Raw genomic sequence first — 25,950 nt, 5'->3', positions numbered from 1 at the left:
TCCAGCCTCTACAACCCTCCCTATCTCTGTAAACTCCTCCAGCCCCTACAACCCGCCACATCTCTGTAACCTCCTCCAGCCCGACAACCCTCCTTATCTCTGTAACCTCCTCCAGCCCCTACAACCCTCCCTAATTCTGTAACCTCCTCCAGCCCCCACAACCCTCCCTATCTCTGTAACCTGCTCCAGCCCCTACAACCCACCCTATCTCTGTAACCTCCTCCAGAGCCTACACCCCTCCCTATCTCTGTAACCTCCTCCAGCCCCTACAACCGTCCCTATCTCTGTAACCTCCTCCAGCCCCTACAACCCTCCCTATCTCTGTAACCTCCTCCAGCCCCTGCAACGTTCCCTATCTCTGTAACCTCCTCCAGCCCCTACACCCCTCCCTATCTCTGTAACCTCCTCCAGCCCTACACCCCTCCCTATCTCTGTAACCTCCTCCAGCCCCTACACCTCTCCCTATCTCTGTAACCTCCCTACAGCCCCCGCTATCTCTGTAACCTCCTCCAGCCGCTACAAACCTCCCTATCTCTGTAACCTCCTCCAGCCCCTACACCCCTCCCTATCTCTGTAACTTCCTCCAGCCCCTACAACCCTCCCTATCTCTGTAACCTCCTCCAGCCCCTACACGCCTCCCTATCTCTGTAACCTCCTCCAGCCCCTACAACTCTCCCTATCTCTGTAACCTCCTCCAGCCCTACACCCCTCCCTATCTCTGTAACCGCGTCCAGCCCCTACAACCCTCCCTATCTCTGTAACCTCCTCCAGCCCCAACAACCGTCCCTATCTCTGTAACCTCCTCCAGCCCCTACAACCCTCCCTATCTCTGTAACGTCCTCCAGCCCCTACAACCCTCCCTATCTCTGTAACCTCCTCCAGCCCCTACACCACTCCCTATCTCTGTAACCTCCTCCAGCCCCAACAACCGTCCCTATCTCTGTAACCTCCTCCAGCCCCTACAACCCTCCCTATCTCTGTAACCTCCTCCAGCCCCTACAACCCTCCCTATCTCTGTAACCTCCTCCAGCCCCTACACCACTCCCTAACTCTGTAACCTCCTCCAGCCCCTACACCCCTCCCTATCTCTGTAACCTCCTCCAGCCCCTACAACTCTCCCTATCTCTGTAACCTCCTCCAGCCCCTACACCACTCCCTATCTCTGTAACGTCCTCCAGGTCCTACTCCCTCCCGATCTCTGTAACCTCCTCCAGCCCCTACACCCCTCCCTATCTCTGTAACCTCCTCCAGCCCCTACAACCCTCCCTATCTCTGTAACCTCCTCCAGCCCCTACAGCCCTCCCTATCTCTGTAATCTCCTCCAGCCCCTACAACCCTCCCTATCTCTGTAACCTCCTCCAGCCCCTACAGCCCTCCCTATCTCTGTAACCTCCTCCAGCTCCTACACCCCTCCCTATCTCTGTAACGTCCTCCAGCCCCTACAACCCTCCCTATCTCTGTAACCTCCTCCAGCCCCTACACCCCTCCCTATCTCTGTAACCTCCTCCAGCTCCTACACCCCTCCCTATCTCTGTAACTTCCTCCAGACCCTACAACCGTCCCTATCTCTGTAACCTCCTCCAGCCCGTACACCCCTCCCTATCTCTGTAACCTCCTCCAGCTCCTACAACCCTCCCTATCTCTGTAACCTCCTCCAGCCCTACACACCTCCCTATCTCTGTAACCTCCTCCTGCCCCTACAACTCTCCCTATCTCTGTAACCTCCTCCAGCCCCTACACCCCTCTCTATCTCTGTAACCTCCTCCAGCCCCTACACCCCTCCCTATCTCTGTAACCTCCTCCAGCCCCTACACCCCTCCCTATCTCTGTAATCTCCTCCAGCCCCTACAACCGTCCCTATCTCTGTAACCTCCTCCAGCCCCTACAACCCTCCCTATCTCTGTAACGTCCTCCAGCCCCGACAACCCTCCCTATCTCTGTAACCTCCTCCAGCCCCTACACCACTCCCTAACTCTGTAACCTCCTCCAGCCCCTACAACCCTCCCTATCTCTGTAACCTCCTCCAGCCCCTACAACCGTCCCTATCTCTGCAACCTCCTCCAGCCCCCACAACACTCCCTATCTCTGTAACCTCCTCCAGCCCTTACACCACTCCCTAACTCTGTAACCTCCTCCAGCCCCTACAACCCTCCCTATCTCTGTAACCTCCTCCACCCCTACAACTCTCCCTATCTCTGTAACCTCCTCCAGCCCCTACACCCCTCCCTATCTCTGTAACCTCCTCCACCCCTACAACTCTCCCTATCTCTGTAACCTCCTCCAGCCCCTACACCACTCCCTATCTCTGTAACCTCCTCCAGGCCCTACACCCTCCCTATCTCTGTAACCTCCTCCAGCCCCAACACCCCTCCCTATCTCTGTAACCTCCTCCAGCCCCTACAAACCTCCCTATCTCTGTAACCTCCTCCAGCCCTACAACCCTCCCTATCTCTGTAACCTCCTCCAGCCCCTACACCCCTCCCTATCTCTGTAACCGCCTCCAGCCGCCTACAACCTTCCCTATCTCTGTAAACTCCTCCAACCCCTACACCCCTCCCTATCTCTGTAACCTCCCTAAAGCCCCCGCTATCTCTGTAAACACCTCCAGCCGCTACAACCCTCCCTATCTCTGTAACCTCCTCCAGCCCGACAACCCTCCCTATCTCTGTAACGTCCTCCAGCCCCAACAACCCTCCCTATCTCTGTAACCTCCTCCAGCCCCTACACCACTCCCTAACTCTGTAACCTCCTCCAGCCCCTACAGCCGTCCCTATCTCTGTAACCTCCTCCAGCCCCTACAACACTCCCTATCTCTGTAAACTCCTCCAGCCCCTACACCACTCCCTAACTCTGTAACCTCCTCCAGCCCCTACAACCCTCCCTATCTCTGTAACCTCCTCCACCCCCACAACTCTCCCTATCTCTGTAACCTCCTCCAGGCCCTACACCCTCCCTTTCTCTTTAACCTCCTCCAGCCCCTACACCCCTCCCTATCTCTGTAACCTCCTCCAGCCCCTACAACTCTCCCTATCTCTGTAACCTCCTCCAGCCCTACAACCCTCCCTATCTCTGTAACCTCCTCCAGCCCCTAAACCCCTCCCTATCTCTGTAACCGCCTCCAGCCGCCTACAACCTTCCCTATCTCTGTAACCTCCTCCAACCCCTACACCCCTCCCTATCTCTGTAACCTCCCTACAGCCCCCGCTATCTCTGTGAACACCTCCAGCCGCTACAACCCTCCCTATCTCTGTAAACTCCTCCAGCCCCTACAACCCGCCCCATCTCTGTAACCTCCTCCAGCCCGACAACCCTCCCTATCTCTGTAACCTCCTCCAGCCCCTACAACCCTCCCTAATTCTGTAACCTCCTCCAGCCCCCACAACCCTCCCTATCTCTGTAACCTCCTCCAGCCCCTACAACCCACCCTATCTCTGTAACCTCCTCCAGAGCCTACACCCCTCCCTATCTCTGTAACCTCCTCCAGCCCCTACAACCGTCCCTATCTCTGTAACCTCCTCCAGCCCCTACAACCCTCCCTATCTCTGTAACCTCCTCCAGCCCCTGCAACTTTCCCTATCTCTGTAACCTCCTCCAGCCCCTACACCCCTCCCTATCTCTGTAACCTCCTCCAGCCCTACACCCCTCCCTATCTCTGTAACCTCCTCCAGCCCCTACACCTCTCCCTATCTCTGTAACCTCCCTACAGCCCCCGCTATCTCTGTAACCTCCTCCAGCCGCTACAAACCTCCCTATCTCTGTAACCTCCTCCAGCCCCTACACCCCTCCCTATCTCTGTAACTTCCTCCAGCCCCTACAACCCTCCCTATCTCTGTAACCTCCTCCAGCCCCTACACCCCTCCCTATCTCTGTAACCTCCTCCAGCACCTACAACTCTCCCTATCTCTGTAACCTCCTCCAGCCCTACACCCCTCCCTATCTCTGTAACCGCGTCCAGCCCCTACAACCCTCCCTATCTCTGTAACCTCCTCCAGCCCCTACAACCGTCCCTATCTCTGTAACCTCCTCCAGCCCCTACAACCCTCCCTATCTCTGTAACGTCCTCCAGCCCCTACAACCCTCCCTATCTCTGTAACCTACTCCAGCCCCTACACCACTCCCTAACTCTGTAACCTCCTCCAGCCACTACAACCCTCCCTATCTCTGTAACCTCCTCCAGCCCCTACACCACTCCCTAACTCTGTAACCTCCTCCAGCCCCTACAACCGTCCCTATCTCTGTAACCTCCTCCAGCTCCTACAACACTCCCTATCTCTGTAAGCTCCTCCAGCCCCTACACCACTCCCTAACTCTGTAACCTCCTCCAGCCCCTACAACCCTCCCTATCTCTGTAACCTCCTCCAGCCCCTACAACTCTCCCTATCTCTGTAACCTCCTCCAGCCCCTACACCACTCCCTATCTCTGTAACGTCCTCCAGGCCCTACTCCCTCCCTATCTCTGTAACCTCCTCCAGCCCCTACACCCCTCCCTATCTCTGTAACCTCCTCCAGCCCCTACACCCCTCCCTATCTCTGTAACCTCCTCCAGCCCCTACAACCCTCCCTATCTCTGTAACCTCCTCCAGCCCCTACAGCCCTCCCTATCTCTGTAATCTCCTCCAGCCCCTACACCCCTCCCTATCTCTGTAACCTCCTCCAGCCCCTACAATCGTCCCTATCTCTGTAACTTCCTCCAGCCCCTACACCCCTCCCTATCTCTGTAACCTCCTCCAGCCCCTACAACCGTCCCTGTCTCTGTAACTTCCTCCAGCCCGTACACCCCTCCCTATCTCTGTAACCTGCTCCAGCTCCTACAACCCTCCCTATCTCTGTAACCTCCTCCAGCCCTACACACCTCCCTATCTCTGTAACCTCCTCCTGCCCCTACAACTCTCCCTATCTCTGTAACCTCCTCCAGCCCCTACACCCCTCTCTATCTCTGTAACCTCCTCCAGCCCCTACACCCCTCCCTATCTCTGTAACCTCCTCCAGCCCCTACACCCCTCCCTATCTCTGTAATCTCCTCCAGCCCCTACAACCCTCCCTATCTCTGTAACCTCCTCCAGCCCCTACAACCCTCCCTATCTCTGTAACCTCCTCCAGCCCCTACACCACTCCCTAACTCTGTAACCTCCTCCAGCCCCTACAACCCTCCCTATCTCTGTAACCTCCTCCAGCCCCTAAACCACTCCCTAACTCTGTAACCTCCTCCAGTCCCTACAACCGTCCCTATCTCTGCAACCTCCTCCAGCCCCTACAACACTCCCTATCTCTGTAACCTCCTCCAGCCCCTACACCACTCCCTAACTCTGTAACCTCCTCCAGCCCCTACAACCCTCCCTATCTCTGTAACCTCCTCCACCCCTACAACTCTCTCTATCTCTGTAACCTCCTCCAGCCCCTACACCACTCCCTATCTCTGTAACCTCCTCCAGGCCCTACACCCTCCCTATCTCTGTAACCTCCTCCAGCCCCTACACCCCTCCCTATCTCTGTAACCTCCTCCAGCCCCTACAACCCTCCCTATCTCTGTAACCTCCTCCAGCCCTACAACCATCCCTATCTCTGTAACCTCCTCCAGCCCCTACACCCCTCCCTATCTCTGTAACCGCCTCCAGCCGCCTACAACCTTCCCTATCTCTGTAACCTCCTCCAACCCCTACACCCCTCCCTATCTCTGTAACCTCCCTAAAGCCCCCGCTATCTCTGTAAACACCTCCAGCCGCTACAACCCTCCCTATCTCTGTAAACTCCTCCAGCCTCGACAACCCGCCCTATCTCTGTAACCTCCTCCAGCCCGACAACCCTCCCTATCTCTGTAACCTCCTCCAGCCCCGACAACCCTCCCTAATTCTGTAACCTCCTCCAGCCCCCACAACCCTCCCTATCTCTGTAACCTCCTCCAGCCCCTACAACCCACCCTATCTCTGTAACCTCCTCCAGAGCCTACACCCCTCCGTATCTCTGTAACCTCCTCCAGCCCCTACAACCGTCCCTATCTCTGTAACCTCCTGCAGCCCCTACAACCCTCCCTATCTCTGTAACCTCCTCCAGCCCCTACAACCTTCCCTATCTCTGTAACCTCCTCCAGCCCCTACAACCCTCCCTATCTCTGTAACCTCCTCCAGCCCCTACACCTCTCCCTATCTCTGTAACCTCCTTACAGCCCCCGCTATCTCTGTAACCTCCTCCAGCCGCTACAACCCTCCCTATCTCTGTAACCTCCTCCAGCCCCTACACCCCTCCCTATCTCTGTAACTTCCTCCAGCCCCTACAACCCTCCCTATCTCTGTAACCACCTCCAGCCCCTACACCCCTCCCTATCTCTTTACCCTCCTCCAGCCTATACAAGCCTCCCTATTTCTGTAACCCACTCCAGCCCCGACAAACCTCCCTATCTCTGTAACCTCCTCCAGCCCCTACACCCCTCCCTATCTCTGTAACCTCCTCCAGCACCTACAGCACTCCCTATCTCTGTAACCTCCTCCAGCCCCTACAACCCTCCCTATCTCTGTAACCTCCTCCAGCCCGTACACCCCTCCCTATCTCTGTAACCTCCTCCAGCTCCGATACCACTCCCTATCTCTGTAACCTCCTCCCGCCCCTACACCCTCCCTATCTCTGTAACCTCCTCCAGCCCCTACACCCCTCCCTATCTCTGTAACCGCCTCCAGCCCCTACAACCCTCCCTATCTCTGTAACCTCCTCCAGCCCCTACAACCGTCCCTATCTCTGTAACCTCCTCCAGCCCCTACACCACTCCCTATCTCTGTAACCTCCTCCAGGCCCTACACCCTCCCTATCTCTGTAAACTCCTCCAGCCCCTACACCCCTCCCTATCTCTGTAACCTCCTCCAGCCCCTACAACCCTCCCTATCTCTGTAACCTCCTCCAGCCCCTACACCCCTCCCTATCTCTGTAATCTCCTCCAGCCCCTACACCCCTCCCTATCCCTGTAACCTCCTCCAGCTCCTACACCCCTCCCTACCTCTGTAACCTCCTCCAGCCCCAACAACCGTCCCTATCTCTGTAACTTCCTCCATACCCTACAACCGTCCCTATCTCTGTAACCTCCTCCAGCCCGTACACCCCTCCCTATCTCTGTAACCTCCTCCAGCTCCTACAACCCTCCCTATCTCTGTAACCTCCTCCAGCCCTACACCCCTCCCTATCTCTGTAAACTCCTCCAGCCCCTACAACTCTCCCTATCTCTGTAACCTCCTCCAGCCCCTACACCCCTCTCTATCTCTGTAACCTCCTCCAGCCCCTACACCCCTACCTATCTCTGTAACCTCCTCCAGCCCCTACACCCCTCCCTATCTCTGTAATCTCCTCCAGCCCCTACAACCGTCCCTATCTCTGTAACCTCCTCCAGCCCCTACAACCCTCCCTATCTCTGTAACGTCCTCCAGCCCCTACAACCCTCCCTATCTCTGTAACCTCCTCCAGCCCCTACACCACTCCCTAACTCTGTAACCTCCTCCAGCCCCTACAACCCTCCCTATCTCTGTAGCCTCCTCCAGCCCCTACACCACTCCCTAACTCTGTAACCTCCGCCAGCCCCTACAACCGTCCCTATCTCTGTAACCTCCTCCAGCCCCGACAACACTCCCTATCTCTGTAACCTCCTCCAGCCCCTACACCACGCCCTAACTCTGTAACCTCCTCCACCCCTACAACTCTCCCTATCTCTGTAACCTCCTCCAGCCCCTTCACCACTCCCTATCTCTGTAACCTCCTCCAGCCCCTACAACCCTCCCTATCTCTGTAACCTCCTCCAGCCCCTACAACCCTCCCTATCTCTGTAACCTCCTCCAGCCCCTACAACCCTCCCTATCTCTGTAACCTCCTCCACCCCTACAACTCTCCCTATCTCTGTAACCTCCTCCAGCCCCTTCACCACTCCCTATCTCTGTAACCTCCTCCAGGCCCTACACCCTCCCTATCTCTGTCACCTCCTCCAGCCCCTACACCCCTCCCTATCTCTGTAACCTCCTCCAGCCCCTACAACTCTCCCTATCTCTGTAACCTCCTCCAGCCCTACAACCCTCCCTATCTCTGTAACCTCCTCCAGCCCCTACACCCCTCCCTATCTCTGTAACCGCCTCCAGCCGCCTACAACCTTCCCTACCTCTGTAACCTCCTCCAACCCCTACACCCCTCCCTATCTCTGTAACCTCCCTAAAGCCCCCGCTATCTCTGTAAACACCTCCAGCCGCTACAACCCTCCCTATCTCTGTAAACTCCTCCAGCCCCTACAACCCGCCCTATCTCTGTAACCTCCTCCAGCCCGACAACCCTCCCTATCTCTGTAACCGCCTCCAGCCGCCTACAACGTTCCCTACCTCTGTAACCTCCTCCAACCCCTACACCCCTCCCTATCTCTGTAACCTCCTCCAGCCCCTTCAACCGACCCTATCTCTGTAACCTCCTCCAGAGCCTACACCCCTCCCTATCTCTGTAACCTCCTCCAGCCCCTGCAACCGTCCCTATCTCTGTAACCTCCTGCAGCCCCTACAACCCTCCCTATCTCTGTAACCTCCTCCAGCCCCTACAACCTTCCCTATCTCTGTAACCTCCTCCAGCCCCTACAACCCTCCCTATCTCTGTAAACTCCTCCAGCCCCTACACCTCTCCCGATCTCTGTAACCTCCCTACAGCCCCCGCTATCTCTGTAACCTCCTCCAGCCGCTACAACCCTCCCTATCTCTGTAACCTCCTCCAGCCCCTACACCCCTCCCTATCACTGTAACTTCCTCCAGCCCCTACAACCCTCCCTATCTCTGTAACCACCTCCAGCCCCTACACCCCTCCCTATCTCTTTACCCTCCTCCAGCCTATACAAGCCTCCCTATTTCTGTAACCCACTCCAGCCCCTACAAACCTCCCTATCTCTGTAACCTCCTCCAGCCCCTACACCCCTCCCTATCTCTGTAAACTCCTCCAGCACCTACACCACTCCCTATCTCTGTAACCTCCTCCAGCCCCTACAACCCTCCCTATCTCTGTAACCTCCTCCAGCCCATTCACCCCTCCCTATCTCTCTAACCTCCTCCAGCTCCTATACCACTCCCTATCTCTGTAACCTCCTCCCGCCCCTACACCCTCCCTATCTCTGTAACCTCCTCCAGCCCCTACACCCCTCCCTATCTCTGTAACCTCCTACAGCCCCTACACCCCTCCCTATCTCTGTAACCTCCTCCAGCCACTACACCTCTCCCTATCTCTGTAACCTCCTCCAGCCCCTACAACCCTCCCTATCTCTGTAACATCCCCCAGCCCCTACACCCCTCCCTATCTCTGTAACCTGCTCCAGCCCCTACAACCCTCCCTATCTCTGTAACCTCCTCCAGCCCCTACACCCCTCCCTATCTCTGTAACCTCCTCCAGCCCCTACACCCCTCCCTATCTCTGTAACCTCCTCCAGCCCCCACAACCGTCCCTATCTCTGTAACCTCCTCCAGCCCCTACAACCCTCCCTATCTCTGTAACCTCCTCCAGCCCCTACACCACTCCCTAACTCTGTAACCTCCTCCAGCCCCTACAACCCTCCCTATCTCTGTAGCCTCCTCCAGCCCCTACACCACTCCCTAACTCTGTAACCTCCTCCAGCCCCTACAACCGTCCCTATCTCTGTAACCTCCTCCAGCCCCGACAACACTCCCTATCTCTGTAACCTCCTCCAGCCCCTACACCACGCCCTAACTCTGTAACCTCCTCCAGCCCCTACAATCCACCCTATCTCTGTAACCTCCTCCACCCCTACAACTCTCCCTATCTCTGTAACCTCCTCCAGCCCCTACACCACTCCCTATCTCTGTAACCTCCTCCAGGCCCTACACCCTCCCTATCTCTGTCACCTCCTCCAGCCCCTACACCCCTCCCTATCTCTGTAACCTCCTCCAGCCCCTACAACTCTCCCTATCTCTGTAACCTCCTCCAGCCCTACAACCCTCCCTATCTCTGTAACCTCCTCCAGCCCCTACACCCCTCCCTATCTCTGTAACCGCCTCCAGCCGCCTACAACCTTCCCTACCTCTGTAACCTCCTCCAACCCCTACACCCCTCCCTATCTCTGTAACCTCCCTAAAGCCCCCGCTATCTCTGTAAACACCTCCAGCCGCTGCAACCCTCCCTATCTCTGTAAACTCCTCCAGCCCCTACAACCCGCCCTATCTCTGTAACCTCCTCCAGCCCGACAACCCTCCCTATCTCTGTAACCGCCTCCAGCCGCCTACAACGTTCCCTACCTCTGTAACCTCCTCCAACCCCTACACCCCTCCCTATCTCTGTAACCTCCTCCAGCCCCTTCAACCCACCCTATCTCTGTAACCTCCTCCAGAGCCTACACCCCTCCCTATCTCTGTAACCTCCTCCAGCCCCTGCAACCGTCCCTATCTCTGTAACCACCTGCAGCCCCGACAACCCTCCCTATCTCTGTAACCTCCTCCAGCCCCTACAACCTTCCCTATCTCTGTAACCTCCTCCAGCCCCAACAACCCTCCCTATCTCTGTAAACTCCTCCAGCCCCTACACCTCTCCCGATCTCTGTAACCTCCCAACAGCCCCCGCTATCTCTGTAACCTCCTCCAGCCGCTACAACCCTCCCTATCTCTGTAACCTCCTCCAGCCCCTACACCCCTTGCTATCTCTGTAACTTCCTGCAGCCCCTACAACCCTCCCTATCTCTGTAACCACCTCCAGCCCCTACACCCCTCCCTATCTCTTTACCCTCCTCCAGCCTATACAAGCCTCCCTATTTCTGTAACCCACTCCAGCCCCACAAACCTCCCTATCTCTGTATCCTCCTCCAGCCCCTACAACCCTCCCTATCTCTGTAACCTCCTACAGCCCCTACACCCCTCCCTATCTCTGTAACCTCCTCCAGCCCCTACACCTCTCCCTATCTCTGTAACCTCCTCCAGCCCCTACAACCCTCCCTATCTCTGTAACATCCTCCAGCCCCTACACCCCTCCCTATCTCTGTAACCTGCTCCAGCCCCTACAACCCTCCCTATCTCTGTAACCTCCTCCAGCCCCTACACCCCTCCCTATCTCTGTAACCTCCTCCAGCCCCTACACCCCTCCCTATCTCTGTAACCTCCTCCAGCCCCTACAACCCTCCCTATCTCTGTAACCTCCTCCAGCCCCTACAACCCTCCCTATCTCTGTAACCTCCTCCAGCCCCTACAACCCTCCCTATCTCTGTAACCTCCTCCAGCCCCTACAACCCTCCCTATCTCTGTAACCTCCTCCAGCCCCTACACCCCTCCCTATCTCTGTAACCTCCTCCAGCCCCTACAACCCTCCCTATCTCTGTAACCTCCTCCAGCCCCTACAACCCTCGCTATCTCTGTAACCTCCTCCAGCCCTACAACACTCCCTATCTCTGTAACCTCCTCCAGCCCTACAACCCTCCCTATCTCTGTAACGTCCTCCAGCCCCGACACCCCTCCCTATCTCTGTAACCTCCTCCAGCCCCTACACCCCTCCCTATCTCTGTAACCTCCTCCAGCCCCTACAACCGTATCTCTGTAACCTCCTCCAGCCCCTACAACCCTCCCTATCTCTGTAACCTCCTCCAGCCCCTACAACCCTCCCTATCTCTGTAACTTCCTTCAGCCCCTACAACCCTCCCTATCTCTGTAACCTCCTCCAGCCCCTACACCCCTCCCTATCACTGTAACCTCCTCCAGCCTCTACACCCCTCCCTATCTCTGTAACCTCCTCCAGCCCCTAGACCCCTCCCTATCTCTGTAACCTCCTCCAGTCCTACAACCCTCCCTATCTCTGTAACGTCCTCCAGCCCCTACAACCCTCCCTATCTCTGTAACCTCCTCCAGCCCCTACAACCCTCCCTATCTCTGTAACCTCCTCCAGCCCCTACAATCCTCCCTATCTCTGTAACCTCCTCCAGCCCCTACAACCCTCCCTATCTCTGTAACTTCCTTCAGCCCCTACAACCCTCCCTATCTCTGTAACCTCCTCCAGCCCCTACACCCCTCCCTATCTCTGTAATGTCCTCCAGCCCCCTGCAACCCTCCCTATCTCTGTAACTTCCTCCAGCCCCTACAACCCTCCCTATCTCTGTAACCTCCTCCAGCCCCTACGCCCCTCCCTATCTCTGTAACCTCCTCCAGCCCCTACAACCCTCCCAATCTATGTAACCTCCTCCAGCCCCTACACCCCTCCCTATCTCTGTAACCTCCTCCAGCCCCTGCAACCGTCCCTATCTCTGTAACCTCCTGCAGCCCCTACAACGCTCCCTATCTCTGTAACCTCCTCCAGCCCCTACAACCTTCCCTATCTCTGTAACCTCCTCCAGCCCCTACAACCCTCCCAATCTATGTAACCTCCTCCAGCCCCTACACCCCTCCCTATCTCTGTAACCTCCTCCAGCCCCTGCAACCGTCCCTATCTCTGTAACCTCCTGCAGCCCCTACAACCCTCCCTATCTCTGTAACCTCCTCCAGCCCCTACAACCCTCCCTATCTCTGTAACCTCCTCCAGCCGCTACAACCCTCCCTATCTCTGTAACCTCCTCCAGCCCCTACACCCCTCCCTATCTCTGTAACTTCCTCCAGCCCCGACAACCCTCCCTATCTCTGTAACCACCTCCAGCCCCTACACCACTCCCTATCTCTGTAACCTCCTCCAGCCCCTACACACCTCCCTATCTCTGTAACCTCATCCAGCCCCTACAACCCTCCCAATCTATGTAACCTCCTCCAGCCCCTACACCCCTCCCTATCTCTGTAACCTCCTCCAGCCCCTGCAACCGTCCCTATCTCTGTAACCTCCTGCAGCCCCTACAACCCTCCCTATCTCTGTAACCTCCTCCAGCCCCTACAACCTTCCCTATCTCTGTAACCTCCTCCAGCCCCTACAACCCTCCCTATCTCTGTAACCTCCTCCAGCCCCTACACCTCTCCCGATCTCTGTATCCTCCCTACAGCCCCCGCTATCTCTGTAACCTCCTCCAGCCGCTACAACCCTCCCTATCTCTGTAACCTCCTCCAGCCCCTACACCCCTCCCTATCTCTGTAACTTCCTCCAGCCCCGACAACCCTCCCTATCTCTGTAACCACCTCCAGCCCCTACACCCCTCCCTATCTCTTTACCCTCCTCCAGCCTATACAAGCCTCCCTATTTCTGTAACCCACTCCAGCCCCTACAAACCTCCCTATCTCTGTAACCTCCTCCAGCCCCTACACCCCTCCCTATCTCTGTAACCTCCTCCAGCACCTACACCACTCCCTATCTCTGTAACCTCCTCCAGCCCCTACAACCCTCCCTATCTCTGTAACCTACTCCAGCCCATACACCCCTCCCTATCTCTGTAACCTCCTCCAGCTCCTATACCACTCCCTATCTCTGTAACCTCCTCCCGCCCCTACACCCTCCCTATCTCTGTAACCTCCTCCAGCCCCTACACCCCTCCCTATCTCTGTAACCTCCTACAGCCCCTACACCCCTCCCTATCTCTGTAACCTCCTCCAGCCCTTACACCTCTCCCTATCTCTATAACCTCCTCCAGCCCCTACAACCCTCCCTATCTCTGTAACATCCTCCAGCCCCTACACCCCTCCCTATCTCTGTAACCTGCTCCAGCCCCTACAACCCTCCCTATCTCTGTAACCTCCTCCAGCCCCTACACCCCTCCCTATCTCTGTAACCTCCTCCAGCCCCTACACCCCTCCCTATCTCTGTAACCTCCTCCAGCCCCTACAACCCTCCCTATCTCTGTAACCTCCTCCAGCCCCTACAACCTTCCCTATCTCTGTAACCTCCTCCAGCCCCTACAACCCTCCCTATCTCTGTAACCTCCTCCAGCCCTACAACCCTCGCTATCTCTGTAACCTCCTCCAGCCCTCCAACACTCCCTATCTCTGTAACGTCCTCCAGCCCTACAACCCTCCCTATCTATGTAACGTCGTTCAGCCCCTACAACCCTCCCTATCTCTGTAACCTCCTCCAGCCCCTACACCCCTCCCTATCTCTGTAACGTCCTCCAGCCCCCTACAACCCTCCCTATCTCTGTAACCTCCTCCAGCCCTACAACCCTCCCTATCTCTGTAACCTCCTCCAGCCCTACAACCCTCCCTATCTCTGTAATGTCCTCCAGCCCCCTACAACCCTCCCTATCTCTGTAACTGCCTCCAGCCCCTACAACCCTCCCTATCTCTGTAACCTCCTCCAGCCCCTACGCCCCTCTCTATCTCTGTAACCTCCTCCAGCTCGTACACCCCTCCCTATCTCTGTAACCTCCTCCAGCTTCTATTCCACTCCCTATCTCTGTAACCTCCTCCAGCCCCTACACCCTCCCTATCTCTGTAACCTCCTCCAGCCCCTACACCCCTCCCTATCTCTGTAACCTCCTCCAGCCCCTACACCTCTCCCTATCTCTGTAACCTCCTCCAGCCCCTACAACCCTCCCTATCTCTGTAACATCCTCCAGCCCCTACACCCCTCCCTCTCTCTGTAACCTCCTCCAGCCCCTGCAACCCTCCCTATCTCTGTAACCTCCTCCAGCCCCTACACCCCTCCCTATCTCTGTAAACTCCTCCAGCCCCTACACCCCTCCCTATCTCTGTAACCTCCTCCAGCCCCGACAACCCTCCCTATCTCTGTAACCTCCTCCAGCCCCTACAACCCTCCCTATCTCTGTAACCTCCTCCAGCCCCTACAACCCTCCCTATCTCTGTAACCTCCTCCAGCCCTACAACCCTCGCTATCTCTGTAACCTCCTCCAGCCCTACAACACTCCCTATCTCTGTAACCTCCTCCAGCCCTACAACCCTCCCTATCTCTGTAACGTCCTCCAGCCCGACAACCCTCCCTATCTCTGTAACCTCCTCCAGCCCCTACAACCCTCCCTATCTCTGTAACTTCCTTCAGCCCCTACAACCCTCCCTATCTCTGTAAACTCCTCCAGCCCCTACACCCCTCCCTATCTCTGTAAGCTCCTCCAGCCCCTACACCCCTCCCTATCTCTGTAACCTCATCCAGCCCCTACAACCCTCCCAATCTATGTAACCTCCTCCAGCCCCTACACCCCTCCATATCTCTGTAACCTCCTCCAGCCCCTACAACCCTCCCAATCTATGTAACCTCCTCCAGCCCCTACAACCCTCCCAATCTATGTAACCTCCTCCAGCCCCCTACAAACCTCCCTATCTCTGTAATCTCCTCCAGCTCCTACAACCCTCCCTATCTCTGTAACCTCCTCCAGCCCCTACACCCCTCCCTATCTCTGTAACCTCCTCCTGCCCCTACCACCCTCCCTATCTCTGTAACCTCCTCCAGCCCCTACACCCCTCCCTATCTCTGTAACATCCTCCAGCCCCTACACCCCTCCCTATCTCTGTAACCTCCTCCAGCCCCTACACCCCTCCCTATCTCTGTAACCTCCTCCAGCCCCTACAACCCTCCCTATCTCTGTAACCTCCTCCAGCCCCTACACCCTCCCTATCTCTGTAACCTCCTCCAGCCCCTACACCCCTCCCTATCTCTGTAACCTCCTCCAGCCCCTACACCCCTCCCTATCTCTGTAACCTCCTCCAGCCCCTACAACCCTCCCTATCTCTGTAACCTTCTCCAGCCCCTACAACCCTCCCTCTCTCTGTAACCTCCTCCAGCCCCTACACCCCTCCCTATCTCTGTAACGTCCTCCAGCCCCTACAACCCTCCCTATCTCTGTAACCTCCTCCAGCCCCTACACCCCTCCCTATCTCTGTAACCTCCTCCAGCCCCTACACCCCTCCCTATCTCTGTAACCTCCTCCAGCCCCTACAACACTCCCTATCTCTGTAACCTCCTCCAGCCCCTACACCACTCCCTAACTCTGTAACCACCTCCAGCCCCTACAACCCTCCCTATCTCTGTAACCTCCTCCAGCCCCTACACCACTCCCTAACTCTGTAACCTCCTCCAGCCCCTACAACCGTCCCTATCTCTGTAACTTCCTCCAGCCCCTACAACACTCCCTATCTCTGTCACCACCTCCAGCCCCTACACCACTCCCTAACTCTGTAACCTCCTCCAGCCCCTACAACCATCCCTTTCTCTGTAACCTCCTCCACCCCTACAACTCTCCCTATCTCTGTAACCTCCTCCAGACCCTACAACCCTCCCTATCTCTGTAACCTCCTCCAGCCCCTACACCCCTCCCTATCTCTGTAACCGCCTCCAGCCCCTACAACCCTCCCTATCTCTGTAACCTCCTCCAGCCCCTACAACTCTCCCTATCTCTGTAACCGCCTCTAACCCCTACAACCCTCCCTATCTCTGTAACCTCCTCCAGCCCCTACACCCCTCCCTATCTCTGTAACCTCCTCCAGCCCCTACAACCCTCCCTATCTCTGTAACCTCCTCCAGCCTCTACAACCCTCCCTATCTCTGTAACCTCCTCCAGACCCTACAACCCTCCCTATCTCTGAAACCACCTCCAGCCCCTACACCCCTCCCTATCTCTGTAACCGCCTCCAGCCCCTACAACCCTCCCTATCTCTGTAACCTCCTCCAGCCCCTACAACCCTCCCTATCCCTGTAACCTCCTCCAGCCCCTACAACCCTCACTATCTCTGTAACCTCCTCCAGCCCCTACAACCCTCCCTATCTCTGTAACCTCCTCCAGCCTCTACAACCCTCCCTATCTCTGTAACCTCCTCCAGACCCTACAACCCTCCCTATCTCTGAAACCACCTCCAGCCCCTACACCCCTCCCTACCTCTGTAACCTCCTCCAGCCCGTACACCCCTCCCTATCTCTGTAACCTCCTCCAGCCCCTACACCCCTCCCTATCTCTGTAACCGCCTCTAACCCCTATAACCCTCCCTATCTCTGTAACCTCCTCCAGACCCTACACCCCTCCCTATCTCTGTAACCTCCTACAGCCCCAACAACCCTCCCTATCTCTGTAACCTCCTCCAGCCCTACAACCATCCCTATCTCTGTAACCTCCTCCAGACCCTAAACCCTCCCTATCTCTGTAACCTCCTCCAGACCCTACAACCGTCCCTATCTCTGTAAACTCCTCCAGCCCCTACAACTCTCCAAATCTCTGTAACCGCCTCTAGCCCTTACAACCCTCCCTATCTCTGTAACCGCCTCTAGACCCTACACCCCTCCCTATCTCTGTAAACGCCTCCAGCCCAACAACCCTCCCTATCTCTGTAACCTCCTCCAGCCCCTACAACTCTCCCTGTCACCTCCTCCAGCCCCTACAACCCTCCCTATCTCTGTAACCTCCTCCAGACCCTACACCCCTTCCTGTCTCTGTTACCACCTCCAGCCCCAACAACCCTCCCTATCTCTGTAGCCTCCTCCAGCCTCTACAACCCTCCCTATCTCTGTAACCTCCGCCAGCCCTACAACACCCACTAACTCTGTAACCTCCTCCAGCCCCTACAACCCTCCCTATCTCTGTAACGTCCTCCAGCCCCTGCAACCCTCCCTATCTCTGTAACCTCCTCCAGCCCCCACACCCCTCCCTATCTCTGTAACCTCCTCCAGCCCCTACACCACTCCCTAACTCTGTAACCTCCGCCAGCCCCTACAACCCTCCCTATCTCTGTAACCTTCTCCAGCCCCTACACCACTCCCTAACTCTGTAACCTCCTCCAGCCCCTACAACCGTCCCTATCTCTGTAACCTCCTCCAGAGCCGACACCCCTCCCTATCTCTGTAACCTCCTCCAGCCCCTACAACCGTCCCTATCTCTGTAACCTCCTCCAGCCCCTACAACCTTCCCTATCTCTGTAACCTCCTCCAGCCCGTACAACCCTCCCTATCTCTGTAACCTCCTCCAGCCGCGACAACCCTCCCTATCTCTGTAACCTCCTCCAGCCCCTACACCCCTCCCTATCTCTGTAACTTCCTCCAGCCCCTACATTCCTCCCTATCTCTGTAACCTCCTCCAGCCCCTACACCCCTCCCTATCTGTTAACCTCCTCCAGCCTATACAAGCCTCCCTATTTCTGTAACCCACTCCAGCCCCTACAAAGCTCCCTATCTCTGTAACCTCCTCCAGCCCCTACACCCCTCCCTATCTCTGTAACCTCCTCCAGCACCTACACCACTCCCTATCTCTGTAACCTCCTCCAGCCCCTACAACCCTCCCTATCTCTGTAACCTCCTCCAGCCCGTACACCCCTCCCTATCTCTGTAACCTCCTCCAGCTCCTATACCACTCACTATCTCTGTAACCTCCTCCAGCCCCTACACCCTCCCTATCTCTGTAACCTCCTCCAGCCCCTACACCCCTCCCTATCTCTGTAACCTCCTCCAGCCCCTACACCCCTCCCTATCTCTGTAACCTCCACCAGCCCCTACACCTCTCCCTATCTCTGTAACCTCCTCCAGCCCCTACAACCCTCCCTATCTCTGTAACATCCTCCAGCCCCTACACCCCTCCCTATCTCTGTAACCTCCTCCAGCCCCTGCAACCCTCCCTATCTCTGTAACCTCCTCCAGCCCCTACACCCCTCCCTATCTCTGTAACCTCCTCCAGCCCCTACACCCCTCCCTATCTCTGTAACCTCCTCCAGCCCCTACAACCCTCCCTATCTCTGTAACCTCCTCCAGCCCCTACAACCCTCCCTATCTCTGTAACCTCCTCCAGCCCCTACAACCCTCCCTATCTCTGTAACCTCCTCCAACCCTACAACCCGCGCTATCTCTGTAACCTCCTCCAGCTCTACAACCCTCCCTATCTCTGTAACCTCCTCCAGCCCCTACAACCCTCCCTATCTCTGTAACCTCCTCCAGCCCCTACAACCCTCCCTATCTCTGTAACCTCCTCCAACCCTACAACCCTCCCTATCTCTGTAACCTCCTCCAGCCCCTACAACCCTCCCTATCTCTGTAACCTCCTCCAGCCCCTACAACCCTCCCTATCTCTGTAACCTCCTCCAACCCTACACCCCTCCCTATCTCTGTAACCTCCTCCAGCCCCTACAACCCTCCCTATCTCTGTAACCTCCTCCAGCCCCTACACCCCTCCCTATCTCTGTAACCTCCTCCAGCCCCTACAACCCTCCCTATCTCTGTAACGTCCTCCAGCCCCCTACAACCCTCCCTATCTCTGTAACTTCCTTCAGCCCCTACAACCCTCCCTATCTCTGTAACCTCCTCCAGCCCCTACACCCCTCCCTATCTCTGTAACCTCCTCCAGCCCCTACAACCCTCCCTATCTCTGTAACCTCCTCCAGCCCCTACAACCCTCCCTATCTCTGTAACCTCCTCCAACCCTACAACCCTCCCTATCTCTGTAACCTCCTCCAGCCCCTACAACCCTCCCTATCTCTGTAACCTCCTCCAGCCCTACAGCCCTCCCTATCTCTGTAACCTCCCCCAGCCCTACAACCCTCCCTATCTCTGCAATGTCCTCCAGCCCCCTACAACCCTCCCTATCTCTGTAACCTCCTCCAGCCCCTACGCCCCTCTCTATCTCTGTAACCTCCTCCAGCCCCTACAACCCTCCCTGTCTCTGTAACCTCCTCCAGCCCCTACAACCCTCCCAATCTATGTCACCTCCTCCAGCCCCTACACCCCTCCCTATCTCTGTAACCTCCTCCAGCCCCTACACCCCTCCCTATCACTGTAACCTCCTCCAGCCCCACAACCCTCCCTATCTCTGTAACCTCCTCCAGCCCCTACAAACCTCCCTATCTCTGTAATCTCCTCCAGCTCCTACAACCCTCCCTATCTCTGTAACCTCCTCCAGCCCCTACACCCCTCCCTATCTCTGTAACCTCCTCCTGCCCCTGCAACCCTCCCTATCTCTGTAACCTCCTCCAGCCCCTGCACCCCTCCCTATCTCTGTAACCTCCTCCAGCCCCTAAACCCCTCCCTATCTCTGTAACCTCCTCCAGCCCCTACACACCTCCCCATCTCTGTAACCTCCTCCAGCCCTACAACCCTCCCTATCTCTGTAACCTCCTCCAGCCCGACAACCCTCCCTATCTCTGTAATGTCCTCCAGCCCCCTACAACCCTCCCTATCTCTGTAACTTCCTCCAGCCCCTACAACCCTCCCTATCTCTGTATTCTCCTCCAGCCCCTACGCCCCTCTCTATCTCTGTAACCTCCTCCAGCCCCTACAACCCTCCCTATCTCTGTAACCTCCTCCAGCCCCTACAACCCTCCCAATCTATGTCACCTCCTCCAGCCCCTACACCCCTCCCTATCTCTGTAACGTCCTCCAGCCCCCTACAACCCTCCCTATCTCTGTAACCTCCTCCAGCCCCTACGCCCCTCTCTATCTCTGTAACCTCCTTCAGCCCCTACAACCCTCCCAATCTATGTAACCTCCTCCAGCCCCTACACCCCTCCCTATCTCTGTAACCTCCTCCAGCCCCTACACCCCTCCCTATCACTGTAACCTCCTCCAGCCCCACAACCCTCCCTATCTCTGTAACCTCCTCCAGCCCCTACACTCCTCCCTATCTCTGTAACCTCCGCCAGCCCCTACAACCCTCCCTATCTCTGTAACCTCCTCCAGCCCCCTACACCCCTCCCTGTCTCTGTAACCTCCTCCAGCCCCTACACCCCTTCCTATCTCTGTAACCCCCTCCAGCCCCTACACACCTCCCCATCTCTGTAATCCCCTCCAGCCCTACAACACTCCGAGATCTCTGCGCTCCTCCAATTCTGGCCTCTTGAGCCTCCCCCGATTTCCATCGCTCCACCATTGGCGGCCGTGCCTTCAGCCGCCTGGGCCCCGAGCTCTGGAATTCCCTCCCTAAACCTCTCCGCCTCTCTCTCCTCCTTTAAGACGCTCCTTAAAACCTCCCTCTTTGACCCAGCTTTTGGTCACCTGCCCTAATATCTCCTGATGTGGCTCCGTGTCAAATTCTGTTTGATTATCGCTCCTGTGAAGGACGCTGGGACGTTTTACTACATTAAAGGCGCTATATAAATACAGGTTGTTGGGCAGTGGACAGCAGAAGGAGAAGATGTGCGCCAGAGATAAGCGCAGAGATAATACCTCAAGTTTACAAAACATTCAGACCGAGTTCCAATTTCTAATTGCAGAGTCAAGGGCAGGTAAGGTCGCTTTCACTAACCTTCCCAACACAGCAGAGTTCCTCATCCTCAAATATCTCTGTACCCACCCATTTAATCTCCTCCCACAGCCCGTGTACACTCTCCCCACCCATTTAATCTCCTCCCACAGCCCATGGACACTCTCCCCTATCATGGACTCTACCCACCCATTTAATCTCCTCCCACAGCCCATGGACACTCTCCACTATCACGGACTCTACCCACCCATTTAATCTCCTCCCACAGCCCATGGACACTCTCCCCTATCACGGACTCTACCCACCCATTTAATCTCCTCCCACAGCCCATGTACACTCTCCCCTATCACTGACTCTACCCACCCATTTAATCTCCTCCCACAGCCCGTGTACACTCTCCCCTATCACGGACTCTACCCACCCATTCAATCTCCTCCCACAGCCCATGTACACTCTCCCCTATCACGGACTCTACCCACCCATTTAATCTCCTCCCACAGCCCATGGACACTCTCCCCTATCACAGACTCTACCCACCCATTCAATCTCCTCCCACAGCCCATGTACACTCTCCCCTATCACGGACTCTACCCACCCATTCAATCTCCTCCCACAGCCCATGGACACTCTCCCCTATCACAGACTCTACCCACCCATTTAATCTCCTCCCACAGCCCGTGTACACTCTCCCCTATCACGGACTCTACCCACCCATTTAATCTCCTCCCACAACCCGTGTACACTCTCCCCTATCACGGACTCTACCCACCCATTTAATCTCCTCCCACAGCCCGTGTACACTCTCCCCTATCACGGACTCTACCCGCCCATTTAATCTCCTCCCACAACCCGTGTACACTCTCCCCTATCACGGACTCTACCCACCCATTTAATCTCCTCCCACAACCCGTGTACACTCTCCCCTATCACGGACTCTACCCACCCATTTAATCTCCTCCCACAGCCCATGTACACTCTCCCCTATCATGGACGCGATGCTGAGAGGCTCGTGGATAGCACGTTTAGCGAGTTGTTCACGCCTCAGGGTAGGGCAGCACAGGGGGTGACCATCAGGCGGAGCAACAAAGGCAGGCAGGTAGTGCAGGGAACCCCTGCGGACATCCCCCTTTCAAACAAGTATACCGCTTTGGATACTGTTGAGGGGGATGACTCACCAGGGGAAGGCAGCAGCAGCCAACTTCCTGGCACTGGCGGTGCTCCTGCTGCCCAGGAAGGGGGGAAAAAGAGTGGGAGAGCAATAGTGGTAGGGGATTCTATAGTAAGGGGAACAGATAGGCGTTTCTGTGGCCGTAGACGTGAATCCAGGATGGTTTGTTGCCTCCCTGGTGCCAGGGTCAAGGATGTCACTGAGCGGCTGCAGGGCATTCTGGAGGGGGAGGGTGAACAGCCAGTGGTCGTGGTCCACATTGGTACCAACGACATAGGTAAAAAGAGGGATGAGGTCCTGCAGCAAGAATTTAGGGAGCTAGGTGAAGGATTAAAGAGCAGGACCTCAAGGGTTGTAATCTCTGGATTACTCCCGGTGCCACGTGCTAGTAAGTATAGAAATAGGAAGATAGAACAGATGAATGCGTGGCTAAAGGGATGGTGCAGGGGGGAGGGCTTTAGTTTCCTGGATCACTGGGTCTGCTTCTGGGAAAGGTGGGACTTGTACAAGTCGGACGGTTTACACCTGAACCAGAGGGGAACCAATATCCTTGCGGGGAGGTTTGCTAGCACTGCTGGGGGGGGTTTAAACTAACTTGGCAGGGGGATGGGGTACAGAGTGGAGCTATAGTAGGGGGTGATTTACAGCCAAATACAGAGGGAAAAACAAGTCAGCTGGGAAGGCAAAGCAAATATGTGAAGGCAAAAGAGAATATGGCAGGGCTGGAAGGCATTTATTTTAATGCAAGGAGTCTTGCAAATAAGGTGGATGAACTGAAGTTGTTGTTGAACACATGGGAGTACGATATTGTTGCTATCACGGAGACATGGTTGAGGGAGGGTCAGGACTGGCAGCTCAATATTCCGGGGTATAGAATCTTCAGGCGAGACAGAGGGGGGTGTAAAAGGGGAGGGGGTGTTGCAATATTAATTAAGGAGTCAATTACTGCTGTAAGGAGGGATGATATATTAGCGGGTTCCTCTAATGAGGCCATATGGGTAGAACTTAAAAACAAAAAGGGGGCAAGCACTTTGCTGGGAGTGTACTATAGGCCCCCAAACAGTCAGGGGGAGATAGAGGAACAGATATGTAGGCAAATCTCAGAAAAGTGCGAAAATAATAGGGTAATAATAGTGGGGGATTTCAACTTCCCCAATATTAACTGGGATAGTCAGAGTGTGAAAGGCTTAGAGGGTGCAGAATTCTTAAAGTGCATCCAGGAGAGCTTTTTGAGCCAACATGTAGAAAGTCCTACAAGAGAGGGGGCGGTACTGGACCTAATTCTGGGGAATGTAGCCGGGCAAGTGGTGGAAGTGTCAGTAGGAGAGCATTTTGGCGACAGTGACCACAATTCGGTGAGATTTAAGGTGGTCATGGAAAAAGACAAAGACGGCCCGGAAATAAGGGTTCTAAATTGGGGGAAGGCCGATTTTAATATGATAAGGCAGGATCTGGCCAAATTGGACTGGGAGCAGCTACTTATAGGAAAATCCGCATCAAAACAGTGGGAGACTTTCAGAAGGGAAATAGAGAGAGTACAACGCCAACATGTTCCTGTAAAGGTCAAGGGTGGGACCAACAAGCAAAGGGAACCTTGGATGACAAGGGACATACAAAAATGCATTAGAAATAAAAGGGGGGCTTTTGGCAGTTACAAAAGACTAAAGACGGAAGAAGCCCTAGAGGAGTATAAAAAATGCAGGGGCATACTTAAAAAAGAAATTAGGAGGGCGAGGAGGGGCCATGAAATAACACTGGCGAGCAAAATAAAGGAAAATCCTAAGATGTTTTATAAGTATATTAAGGGCAAGAGGATAACCAGGGAAAGGGTAGGGCCCATTAGGGACCAAAGTGGCAATCTGTGTGTAGAGCCAGATGATGTAGGCGGGGTTTTAAATGAATTTTTTGCATCTGTGTTCACTATGGAGAAAGACGATGCAGACATAGAAATCGGGCAAGGGGGCTGTGACATACTTGAACATATTAGCATCGAGAGGGAGGAGGTGCTAGCGGTTTTAGCAGGCCAAAAAGTGGATAAATCCCCAGGCCCAGACGAGATGTATCCCAGGCTGCTGTGGGAGGCAAAGGAGGAGATTGCAGGGGCTCTGACACAAATTTTCAGAACCTCTCTGGCCACAGGGGATGTACCAGAGGACTGGAGAACAGCTAACGTAGTACCATTATTCAAGAAGGGTAGCAGGGATAAACCAGGGAATTACAGGCCAGTGAGCCTAACATCTGTGGTAGGGAAATTATTGGAAAAAATTCTGAGGGACAAAATTAGTCTCCACTTGGAGAGGCAAGGATTAATCGGGGATAGTCAGCATGGCTTTGTCAAGGGTAAATCATGTCTGACAAATCTGATTGAATTTTTCGAGGGGGTGACTAGGGGGGTGGATGAGGGAAATGCTGTGGATGTGGTTTACATGGACTTCAGTAAAGCTTTTGACAAAGTCCCGCATAGGAGACTGGTCAAGAAGGTAAGAGCCCATGGGATCCAGGGTGCCTTGGCGCGTTGGATCCTAAACTGGCTGAGTGGCAGGAGGCAGAGGGTGATGGTCGAAGGTTGCTTTTGTGACTGGAAGCCTGTGTCCAGTGGGGTACCTCAGGGATCGGTGCTGGGTCCCTTGTTGTTTGTGATCTACATAAATGATTTGGATGAGAATGTAAAAGGTATGATCAGTAAGTTCGCAGATGACACGAAAATTGGTGGGGTGGTCAATTGTGAGGAGGAAAGCCTCAGGCTACAGGACGATATAAACGGGTTGGTCAGATGGGCGGAAAAGTGGCAAATGGAATTTAACCCTGAAAAGTGCGAGGTGATGCATTTTGGACGGACAAATAAGGCAATGGAATACACAATGAGTGGTAGGACCCTAGGAAGTACAGAGGGTCAGAGGGACCTTGGTGTACATGTACATAGATCCCTGAAGGCAGCGGAACAGGTAGATAAGGTGGTTAAAAAGGCATATGGGATACTTGCCTTCATTAGCCGAGGCATAGAATATAAGAGCAGGGAGGTTATGATGGAACTGTACAAAACGCTGGTGAGGCCACAGCTGGAGTACTGTGTGCAGTTCTGGTCGCCTCACTATAGGAAGGATGTGATTGCTTTGGAGAGGGTGCAGAGAAGATTCACCAGGATGTTACCTGGGATGGAGCGCCTCAGCTATGAAGAGAGGCTGGACAGGCTGGGGTTGTTTTCCTTGGAGCAAAGAAGGCTGAGGGGGGACCTGATTGAGGTGTACAAAATGATGAGGGGCATAGATAGGGTAGACAAAGAGGAACTTTTCCCCTTAGTAGGGGGGTCAATAACAAGGGGGCATAGATTCAGGGTAAGGGGCAGGAGATTTAGAGGGGATTTGAGGAGGAACTTTTTCACCCAGAGGGTGGTTGGAATGTGGAACTCAATGCCTGAAAGGGTGGTAGAGGCAGGAACCCTCACAACATTCAAGAAGCATTTGGATGAGCACTTGAAATGCCATTGCATACAAGGCTATGGACCAAATGCTGGAAAATGGGATTAGACTGGACAGGGATGGATGGGCGGCGCAGACACGATGGGCCGAAGGGCCTCTTTCTGTGCTGTAAAACTCTATGACTCTATGACTCTATGACTCTATGACTCTACCCACCCATTTAATCTCCTCCCACAGCCCGTGTACACTCTCCCCTATCACAGACTCTACCCACCCATTTAATCTCCTCCCACAGCCCGTGTACACTCTCCCCTATCACGGACTCTACCCACCCATTTAAT

General features: G+C 55.3%; 2 protein-coding genes across 2 annotated transcripts in view; one reads left to right on the top strand and one right to left on the bottom strand.

Moving 5' to 3' along the window:
• Positions 1-25,950, bottom strand: part of LOC147087053 (V-type proton ATPase catalytic subunit A-like) — a 79,830-nt gene that overhangs the window by 49,911 nt on the left and 3,969 nt on the right. The window lies entirely within an intron of this gene.
• Positions 24,850-25,950, top strand: part of LOC147087052 (kelch domain-containing protein 9-like) — a 27,649-nt gene continuing 26,548 nt past the window's right edge. Inside the window, 1 exon segment of the mRNA XM_085978167.1 lies at positions 24,850-25,312. Within this exon segment, the coding sequence (XP_085834293.1) occupies positions 24,866-25,312 (447 nt within the window). The 5' untranslated portion in view covers positions 24,850-24,865.

The sequence above is a fragment of the Somniosus microcephalus genome, unplaced genomic scaffold (genome assembly GCF_052327205.1).
Source record: "Somniosus microcephalus isolate GS21.2 unplaced genomic scaffold, FLI_Smic_1.0 unresolved_chr6, whole genome shotgun sequence".
Classification (NCBI taxonomy): Eukaryota; Metazoa; Chordata; class Chondrichthyes; order Squaliformes; family Somniosidae; genus Somniosus; species Somniosus microcephalus.
Note: the sequence above shows the minus strand (reverse complement) of the source record. Positions and strands in the feature narration are given on the sequence as shown.